This window comes from Astyanax mexicanus, chromosome 9 (genome assembly GCF_023375975.1).
Source record: "Astyanax mexicanus isolate ESR-SI-001 chromosome 9, AstMex3_surface, whole genome shotgun sequence".
NCBI classification, from domain to species: Eukaryota; Metazoa; Chordata; class Actinopteri; order Characiformes; family Acestrorhamphidae; genus Astyanax; species Astyanax mexicanus.
Genome location: NC_064416.1, coordinates 44012299 through 44023401, shown reverse-complemented (window position 1 = coordinate 44023401; position 11103 = coordinate 44012299). Strand labels below are relative to the sequence as shown.

General features: G+C 39.6%; 1 protein-coding gene across 2 annotated transcripts in view; it reads left to right on the top strand.

Moving 5' to 3' along the window:
* The first annotated feature begins 2988 nt into the window (after window positions 1-2988).
* The window catches only part of fbn1 (fibrillin 1), a 185606-nt gene continuing 177491 nt past the window's right edge, over window positions 2989-11103 (top strand). For both annotated transcript variants that reach the window (XM_049483384.1, XM_049483383.1), the window contains exons 1-3: window positions 2989-3183; window positions 3498-3745; window positions 9335-9417. In XM_049483384.1, the coding sequence (XP_049339341.1) occupies window positions 3612-3745; window positions 9335-9417 (217 nt within the window). In that variant the 5' untranslated portion in view covers window positions 2989-3183; window positions 3498-3611. The remainder of the gene's footprint in view (window positions 3184-3497; window positions 3746-9334; window positions 9418-11103) is intronic.

Sequence of the window (11103 nt, the reverse complement as noted above, 5' to 3'; positions counted from 1 at the left end):
TTATTGTATGAATTCCAATACCTAAAATATATATGTGGTTAAAAAATGTTTATCACACATTCTGTGTAAGCTGAAGGTAATAGTGCCCTACAAACTACAAACTACTACAAACTACTACTACAACATACAGTGGTGTGAAAAAGTGTTTGCCCCCTTCCTGATTTCCTGATTTTTTGCATGTTTGTCACACTTAAATGTTTCCGAACATCAAACCAATTTAAATATTAGTCAAAGACAACAAAGATAAACACAATGAAGGGATTTATTATTAAGGAAGAAAAAAAATCCAAACCTACATGTCCCTGTGTAAAAAAGTGATTGCCCTCAAACCTAATAGCTGGTCGGACCGCCCTCAGCAGCAACAACTGCAACCAAGTGTTTGCGATAACTTGCAATGAGTCTTTTTCAGCGCTGTGAAGGAATTTTGGCTCTACTCATCTTTGCAGAATTGTTGTAATTCAGCCACATTGGAGGGTTTTCCAGCATGAACGGCCAGCATGATCATGCCACAGCATCTCAATCAGATCCAAGTCAGGACTTTGTTTTTCTTCAGCCATTCAGAGGTGAACTTGCTGGTGTGTTTTGGGTCATTGTCCTGCTGCAGAACCCAAGTTCGTTTCAGCTTGAGGTAGGGGTGTGCGATATGACGATAACAGATCGTGAAGTATTATAAGGTGTCTACGATAAGCCATCACAGAAAAACCGCTGGATCGTTAAGCACATTCTATCCACTACAGCAGTTTTCTGCTCAGCCAAAGCTCATTATTTGCTAGTGCCCTTTCACGCACCCTAGTGGCCCGCACATAAACCAATCAGCTCACCGGAGCACCTTTGCTTACTTCCCCTCCCCTTTTCTCACAAGCGCGAAGCTATGAGTGAAAACACAGCGGCAGAGTTAGTTTCTTAAAAAAGGTCGATTTCAGTAATATGGACCTGGTTTGGATTTTTCCAAGCTGACGTTACACAATCAACAGTAATATGTAAAATTTGCACAGAGGTCGTTCTCGCGTCGGACGGAAGCACGACAAATCTTTTTAACCACTTAAAGAGGCGACATCCCAAACAGTACGCTGAAATTCAGGTAACCGGCAGATTAACTACACCGCAGCTAGCAGAGGCTAATGCTACAGCCGGACCAAAACAAACAACGCTAACACAGTCATTTGAGAGAGGCACTCCCTACGAGAAGAGAAGTAAACGATGGAGAGAGGTAACAGAAGCGTTTTTGAATCACTTTTACCTGGCAAAGGACATGGTTCCTTTTAAAACAGTGGAAAACCAGCCATAAATACTTTATTTTTTCTAAAAAAAAAAAAAAGTTTTGTTCTAAATTACATTGTCAGCTAAGCAGTTAAGTCTTAAATCCTGTCAAAACATTCAGTGCTAATAGTAATACTTAAGTTACAGGAATTTTTCTACAGCATTTTTTTATTTAACTGCTTTTATTTAATTGTTACTGTCTTGTTCTTGCCTTGTTATTTTTGTAGTAGGCTAAGTTTGCAGTTTAAACAGCAAGATTGCACTTTCCCTGAATGGTGTTTTTGTGTACCATTTTAAACCAGTGTTAATAGATTAAAATCTGTTCAAAACGTGGCTTGGCCAAAATGGTTTGGTTTTTAGTGCTGTATTTAAGAATGGTTAGATTGTTTGATTGTACTCAAGCAACATGAAAAGAATCGTGATAAAATCGTTATCGTGATTATGAAGAAAAAAATCATGATATACTAATTTTGCCATATCGCCCACCCCTAGCTTGAGGTAACGCACAGATGGCCGGACGTTCTCCTTCAGGATCTTTTGGAAGACAGCAGAATTCATAGCTCCATTTATCACAGCAAGTCTTCCAGGTCCTGACGCAGCAAAACAGCCCCAGACCATCATCACACTACCACCACCATGCTTTCTTTTTCTGGAATGCAGATGTACTGGGACAGACACCTCCCAAAGGGTTCAACTTTTGTCTCATCGGTCCACAGAATGTTTTCCCTAAAGTCTTGGGGATCATCAAAATGTGTTCTGGAAAAGTTGAGACGAGCTTTAATGTTCTTTTTGCTTAGCAGTAGTTTTCGCTTAGGAACTCTACCATGTCGGCCATTTTTGCCCAGTGTAGCTTTTAAGGATCTTTTGGTGGACTTCACTTTGTTCACTTTGTCAGGCAGGTCCTGTTTAAGTGATGTCTTGGCTGAGAACAGGTGTGGCAATAATCAGGCCTGTGTGTGGTTAGAGACAGTGTACTTAGGTGTCAGAAACCCCAGTGACGGTAAGTTTTAACAAGGGGGCGATCACTTTTTCACACAGGGCCATGTAGGTTTGATTTTTTTTCCCTCTTTTAATAATAAACACCTTCCTTTAAAAATAGCATTTTGTGTTTACCTGTGTTGTCTTTGACTAATATTTAAATAGGTTTGATGTTCGGAAACATTTAAGGAAATCATGAAGGGGGCAAACACTGTAAATGTCATAGCTAGGAGGCAAGATATCTCGACAGATTGTTAAAAATATCATGAAATGTCATGATTGTGATTTTTGCATATGTCTTGCATGTGATTTTGACTACTTATGAAAAGTCCTGTGCTTTGCATTAAAAACTTCATGCAGCTTGCAGCGAGTTGCATAACAGTTTCAACAGCTTCATCATGTTAGGCCAGCCTGAGGGCATAGTGACTAAATCCCAAAATCACTGACAAAACTCCATCCATGCGATCCATGCAGGTTTAAGACTGATGAATTGTATCTTTATGAAGTCTGTGTGTGTTAGTGAGAGTTTTAATGGTGAGTGTGTGAAGTGTGGGTAATGTGGTGCTGTGTATGTGTGTGTGTGTGTGTGTGTGTGTGCTTAGGTTTGTTTGCATTGTTTCTGCAGCACTGCATTTGCGCTCCACTCTGTTTCTCGCGAGAGCAGACAGGCAGGCAGGACTGACGGAGGGAGGGAGGGAGGGAGAGATGAGAAGGAGGAGAGTCCAGAGGAGGTAGAGAGAGTGAGAGAGTGAGAGAGAGAAAGTGGAGAGTTTAAGCAACAGCTCGTCTTGCCCTGCAGAATGGCACAGAGGCTTTTTGAGCTTTGAGTCCCAGCGCTGTGCTTCTGCTTCACCATGCTCACACACACACACAGCTCCCGAGGAAAGCAGCTCTGACTCTTCTGCTTATTCCGGGGGGGACGCGTGTATACACACTCCAGGGAAGGTACAGTCACTCTCTTAAACTCTGTTTTAGGATGTGTTTTAAACAGAGCTGGAGTGTGTGTGATGGTTGAGATCAGCTGTGCTGGATGAACTCGTGCAGAGCTGCTGGAGAGTTGCTCCTGCTGTGTTCTATCAGTTGCACAGCTTTTGGTGATTTTTTGCTGTGGGCGGCAGTCCTTGGCCATCTGCCTTTGACACTTTCCCTTGTTTTTTACTAAGGAAAATAACATTTTTCTTTCTTTTATGCTCAGAAGCCTTTTATTGCACTTCACTGTCTGATTTTTTTAAACTTTTCTTTTGATACTTTTCCTCCAGATCAGTCCTGGATTTGGCTTCAGCTTTGCGTCTAGTCCACGCACTCCTCTGCAGCCCCAGATCAGGTTTTTATAAGGAGGATCTGCTGCGCTTGGAGAGGAGCAGTGAGGCAGAATGTGGCTGCTGAAGTTGGCAGTGGGTCTGGGAGTGCTGTATATAGCGTGTGGAGACACCAAAACAGACAAACCTGCGGAGCAGCGGGTCAGCAGGTCCAAGCGTCGGGGAGGAGGACAAGACATCCTTAAAGGGTAACTCCTGTCCAGCTCTTACTGTAAATCTTCTAGACAACTTAAGAGTCAGTCTAATTTTACTGGTAAACCTTTCTAACATTAGAATAAACTCAAATAAATAAAAGACAGGCAGTAGTCAGAATTTGCTAGTGGTCAGAAAATATAAATATATTATATTTAAAAATAAATCAGGTGTAGTTGGTGATTTATCTATTGTCTTCAGTTCTGTATGAGTTTTCTGTGTTTATTTCCACCAGCAACTGATTGTAATAAAGGATTATTATGGGAATTAGGTAAATTAGGTAAACTAGAAATAGGATGGCAACTATAAATACTACATTTTTTGCCAAAAGCCCCTTACTGGCCACCAGTTGCTGCTCAAATTAAATTCGAAGCTTAAAGGAGAACTCCGGTGTGAAATTGATTTGGGTATAGTAAAACATGATAAAGAGTAATAACCTCTGTTGAATAGCCCACCTCCACTCCTCTGCAAATTTCCAAGATCCAGCTATTTTGTGCAATTTGTCCAAATAGGCTAGAATGGGTTTTATTGGGGCATATTTTGCCCCTGCATATAAACTGCTTTTTACACCGTTACTCAGGATCAAAGAAGCTTCACTATCTCATTGATAGAATCCAGGAGCCCTGACATTTAACACTAGGAATTAATAACTTAAAAAGTGCACAAGAAATCTATTAAAAAACAGTCTTCTTAAAGTCATTATCAGTAGATTGACTAAAAACAAATGTTTGCCCTAAACTTGTTTTCTATTGCTAATGTAACAAATAATGTCAGAATTATTTGTAAAGTGCTTTGGATAAAAGCGTCTGTCAAATGTAATGTAATGTCATGTCATGTCATAAATGGTTAACATACTCATACACATCAAATGGCGATGTTAGTTAATTGTTTGGTTCATTTTCATGGTTATGTTTTTAGCTTTATCTTGCTTTCTTAGAAGATATGCACTCTGCAGCATCTGTTGCATGAAAAGTGGTTATATTTCTACAATATTTCTTAATTAGCTAATCTAATCTTATGAGTCTAGTCATTTGTTTTACTCGTTTTCAATGATGGTTATCATTACTTTTATGCAAGATCATTTTACAGTGGTTAAAAGCTGGAAAGTTGCTGAACAGTGAGGAGATACGTTTATGCAGACCTATTTCCTTTCACACAGAGGCAGAGCAGTGGAGGCAGGATAGGGGTGGAGGGCTATTTGGGAGGGGGGGTGTTTGGTCTCCTATTCGTCGCTGGCCCACATTTGTATCCTCTGGTATGAGAAGCAGTACAAGGTCCAAGTTCTGGACTTCCTGATAAAGTGCTGTTCAGCTTGTGCTGTTAAGTTATTCACATTTGATCAGTCTTATTTAGAGTTATTTAGTGTGAAATAGGTACACATTGAGGGTAGAGTTGGACAGTTAATTGTATCAGCATCGCCGTCGTAACGTCACATAAGGTAAATTAAACAACATTACATGCTTGGAGCACAGGATTTCATAGAAAAGAAAAAAAAATATTAATGAACATTACATGAATTTATTAGTGTATCTCCAAAAATTATAAATATAATTGAAAAGCTTATTTATTTCAGTAATTCAGTTCAAAATGTGAAACTCACACAGAGTGATCTATTTTTTTATTGTTGATGATTATGGCTTACAGCCAATAAAACCCAAAGACCAAAATCTCAGAAAATAGCAGTGTGGGCAGTGTGCCAAGTCCTGCTGGAAAATGAAATCTGCATCTCCATAAAAGTTGTCAGTAGCAGAGGGAAGCATGAAGTGCTGTAAGATTTTGTGGAAAAACAAAACTGCACTGACTTTAGACTTGATAATAAAACACAGTGGATCAACACCAGCAGATGACATGACTCTCCAAACCATCACTGATTGGTGGAAACTTCACACTAGACCTCGAGCAGTTTGGACTGTGTGTCTCTCCACTCTTCCTCCGGACTCTGATCCCTAGATTTACAAATGAAATGTAAAATTTACTGATGATCAGTGATGGTTTGGAGAGACATGTCATCTGCTGGTGTTGATCCACTGTGTTAAGTCAAGTCCAAAGTCTTACAGCACTTCATGCTTCTCTCTACTGACAACTTTTATGGAGATGCAGATTTCATTTTCCAGCAGAACTTGGCACACTGCCCACACTGCCAAAAATACCAATTGGTCTTATATAATAATAAACATTTCAGAGACACGGTTTTTGGGTTTTCATTGGTTCTAAGCCATAAAAAAGAATAAAAGAAATAAATGCTTAAAATAGATCACTCTGTGTGTAATACATCTATATAAAGTAACTTTACAATAATATTCAATTTTTTTGAGATGCACTAGTAGAGTAACACTAATATAATGGCAAAACAATAGATTTTCAGCCTTTGAAAACGCAACTTTTTACTAATTAAGAAAATTCTGACTTTTTTTCTGTAACATATATATGATTTTTATAAAGATTATATATAAAGTAATTGTATGTATACAGCAATCATTGTGGACGTTCTTGGCATGTTTTCTGTATGTTTTATATTGTTCATATGCAGGTCCTGGACTGCACTGTGGTCATAACCGTGAGGCCGGATGTAGTATTGTACTCGCTAACTTTTTCGTTTAAAGATGAGGTACATAGAGCTTATTAAAGCCACCAAGTCTGCATACTTCAGCCTTTTCCCAAGATAAGAGAGCCTAGTTTGCAAGTTTATAGTAGAGGTAGGTGCTAGAGGTTTTGTAGCAAAGTCTGCCAAAAGAAAGCTGTCTGAATTTGGAATTAGAGGTCGTGTGCTGAGGACAGTCATGAAGAAGTTGTAAAGAAGTAGCTGAAAAATCTATATAATAGTTGTGGCTCAGAAGAGCTGAGGTTAGGTGGGGAAGAGAGTGTGTTTGAAGGTGCTTCAACAGCGAGCTTGGAGAAAAGTGGGTCTGGGATGCCAGACTTTACTCTTGAGCTTTCCGGAGGTATTGTGGGTGTAATTCAGCACAACACAAAAGAAGGGAGGTGCCTACCTGATGACCCATGTAAATAGGGCTGAAACTAATGATTTATTTTGTTAGTCAACTAATCTGACGATTATTTTTCAGATTAGTCAATTAGCCAATGATTATTTCTGACATGGTCTTGGTCTCTGATTGCAGTGCAAAGGACTCCTGTTTGTAGCTTTCTCTTTAAATCGATAGAAACAGCTGAACATGGGAATTAATTGCTGTAGAAATGTACAGAACATTGCCAGTTAAATGTGAAAAGTGCTGCTATTTTGTGAGGAAATGTGCAATCTGTTGTATTTGGGCACATTTGTGTTTCCCTTTGTGTTTCTGTCCCCAGACTTTTGTGTAGTGCTACTAACTAACAATTAGTGGACAATGAACATTTAGAGTCAACAAAATTGTAATAATCTACAATGTCGATTATATTGACTATTCGTTGCAGCCCTACCTGTGAAGTGCATGCAATGAACTCTTTTGATACCTTTTTCTTTTTCTTGCAACCAAAAAATACAAAAAGCAATAATTCAAAATTAAGAACATAAACAACAAAAAAGCATTACTTTTTTTTTTACTATTTTATTTCAAGTTTTTCCCATTTTCTCCCCAATTTACACGGCCAATTACCCAACCCACTCATTAGGACTCCCCCTATCACTAGTGATGCCCCAACACACCAGGAGGGTGAAGACTAACACATGCTTCCTCTGATTCATGTGAAGTCAGCCACCGCTTCTTTTCGAGCTGCTGCTGATGCAGGATTGCCGAGCAGCATCACAGCGCGCTCGGAGGACAGCGCAGCGACTCGGTTCTGATACATCAGCTCACAGACGCCCTGTGCTGTGGACATCACCCTAGGAATGATGTGGGGAGAGAGCACCATCTACCCACCCGGAGGGAGCAGGGCCAATTGTGCTCCCTCTGAGCTGCATAAGTGGGGGTTCGAACCTGCGGCCTCCCGCTCATAGTAGCAGCGCTTTAGACCGCTGGACCACTCAGCGCCCCCGCAGCATTACTTTAACTGTTTAAACTACTGGATGCATTTCCATTTTTAAGAGTTCTTTTTAAGGGATATCAGCTTTAGATTGTCAAAATTAAATTAGATTAGTGGTGTCAATCTCTAAACATTAAATAAAATCATGATACATGTTTTAGTAGTATTGTGAGGGGACAGTAGTTGTCAGCTTGTGTCTGTCCAGTGTTTTTTCCTCTTTTGGTTCTATGTGCTTCCGCTCTGATTTCCTATCTGTGTTTCCAGCCATGTGCTTTTTTGAGCACATGGCATTGTTTTGTTGTTGTTCTGTCTTCACCCTGGCCCTGCCCTAACCATTAGTGTTATCACCTTGTGTCTTGTTTGTTACCCCACCCCCTCATTATCCAGGCCCACGAGTCTTTTGTGTGCTACCTTGCTGTGGATGTGTCAGGTTTGCTCTTCATTCTTGTAATGTTGTTTTTTTTTTTATTTTTGATTGAATTTATGTTCTAGTCTTTGTTATTTGGTTTCCTGGGTTAGTTTTTCAAGTATTTTGCATTTCTAGTGTTTTCTGTTTTGCTTTTGTTTATCCTTGTTTCTTGATATTAAATTTATATTACTGCATTTACGTCCATCCTCTCCTCCTTCCTGCGTGACAGTAGTGTTTTTTTACTGTATTATACAGAGAGAAAGCGAGAGAGCAAGTGAATGAGTAGATGAGAGACAGAGAGACAGAGAGGGAGAGACAGCACAAATGAGAGTGAGGGAGTAGACGATTTGAATGACCTATGTTGGGGGTGGGCTATAAATTCAGTTTAGAGATTTAGAACCAATTTTATAACCAAAATAACTGTTTTGATAATTTAACTTATTGAGAACTTTAACTTATTTTAGCAAAAGGAGGATCTACTAAATATTAATGTAATTTTTCTGTTGGGGTGACCAAATATATGCACCTGCCTAGATTTGTTTAAAGAATTGTAACTAACCTGGTTACTAGTGTTGTTATGCCTCCTCCTATCCTTTGGGGGAGCTGTTGGGGAGGTTATCTTTTCTTTGGGTATAAAAAGGGAAGCCAGGTAAGAGGTAGCAGTGAGTTGACCTACAGACACATGTACTCTTTGTTTGGTAACCTCCCCTTTTTTTTGGAAACTTTATTTCATGCTAACTGTAAGTATTATGGGTCACCATGCTTATGCTGTGCTAATGCTATGCTTATAAGGTAATGTTGATGCTAGGATGCTTAGTTGAGCTTCTTGTTGGTTTTATGGTAATATGCTGGGGTTTGTTTTGTTCTGTCTCTGTATTTTTTCTGCATTCATGTTTGTTTACTGTATTTAGCTTCCCTTGCACATGCCCTGTGTTCTTCATTTGTAGCTCTGCCCCCTTGTTACCCATTCCCAGGTGTTTCCTTTTATTTGTTCCCTTGATTTCTTTGTTGCTAAAGTTTTTGGTTCTTTGACTGTTTATTTTCAAGCCCGTTTGCATCATCTGTCTATAGAGAATGCATTTCTATCGAGTTACACAATGATCCAATGTGAATTATGTTTTTGTTCACTTGTGAAATAAAAAAATAATAATACATTGCCCTAAAATCCATACTGATCCTGTAAATAAATTGTGTTTAATGTTTTTTCACCCCTCAGACCTAATGTGTGTGGCTCACGACACCAAACCTACTGCTGCCCCGGTTGGAAGACGCTCACAGGAGGCAACCAGTGTATCGTCCGTAAGTATCAAACTCCTGTTGTTTAAAGTAAACTGAAGACTTTTAAAAAACAGAAAACAGATGATGGAACCCTAAAACACTCCCACACGGTAAAATCAGTGACAGATTGCCACACAGTGAAACACACAGCAGATAGCTGTGGCACATGAGCATTCCTCCAATGCCACGCTAATATGGGTAGATTGATTTGAGCTTTTGGTATGGCTCCATCATCTGTTATATTGTTTTTCCTCCAGCAGTGAATAGAGAGCTGTTTTAGCTGCGTTCCTCAGGAAGGCCGTTGTGAGCTTTGTGTTCTGTGATTGCTCGTTGGCCGACAGCCCGCTTTTAGCAGGGGTGATGATATTGTTTAGCAATTGAAACTGAGGAAGTGGGGGTCATGCTCTGTGTCACGGCTGATTGACTGGAGAGTGCCAGCCAGTCTCGCAGCGAGAGGCTTACTTTCCTTTGCTCTCCTCAGCAACCTCAGCTGACCTGTTTCCAAGACTATAGGCACATACAGCTGTTTATTAACCCCACAGTATGATTATTACAATATCTGAGCAACAACAAGATTTTCTGTTTGACAACAGGGGTGGATATCACAATAACCTTTCCAGGCAAAGTTTGCAATGCATCATCGTGCATGACTTCTATAATCTTTTGTACATTGTTTATATACAATGTACTTTGTTTTTTTTTGATGAGTCATGTTTAAATGCTGTCAAACTCAGAGCATCAGCTATGAGTATGTAAATTCCTGCGTAAAACTGTACTTTGGAGCAGAGCTTAAATCGGGTCCAAATTCAGCCAAAATATTTTATATTCTTAAACACACTGTGCAGGCTAGAACTGCATGATTATAACTTTCAAATTTGTTTTTTTTAAAGCCTAACCTGACCACACCCAGGCCTTACCCGGCCGAGTTTGGGTCGGGTATTGGGTCAGGGTCGGACTTGTTCAGAGAATCGCAACTCCATTGTGGAGCATAATAGCTCTTATTAATGCGAATTCCCTAGTTTTATACATTCTACAAATCGATGAACAGATTTCAACAGTGGCTTTAATAGAGTTTTGTAGCAAGGTCAGTATTGGAATCTATATAGAAGTTGAAAAAGTAAAAGCAGAGTCCTGTGACTCTAGTGTCTGACATCACCAATCAGTGACCAATCAGAATTTCACACAATGTTGTTCCAAATGTACATGGGGAAAAGAGCTTATTTGGCTGTAATATTCATAACGGAAATGTAACATGTTATAATTATTATAGTGTTAATGTACTTGGAGGTGTGTAGTGATGATCTAATCTGAAGCTACATGAAGTTTGGAGGTGTGTAGTGATGATCTAATCTGAAGCTACATGAAGTTTGGAGGTGTGTAGTGATGAACTAATCTGAAGCTACATGAAGTTTGGAGGTGTGTAGTGATGATCTAATCTGAAGCTACATGAAGTTTGGAGGTGTGTAGTGATGATCTAATCTGAAGCTACATGAAGTTTGGAGGCGTGTAGTGATGAACTAATCTGAAGCTACATGAGGTTTGGAGGTGTGTAGTGATGAACTAATCTGAAGCTACATGAAGTTTGGAGGTGTGTAGTGATGATCTAATCTGAAGCTACATGAAGTTTGGAGGCGTGTAGTGATGATCTAATCTGAAGCTACATGAAGTTTGGAGGCGTGTAGTGATGAACTAATCTGAAGCTACATG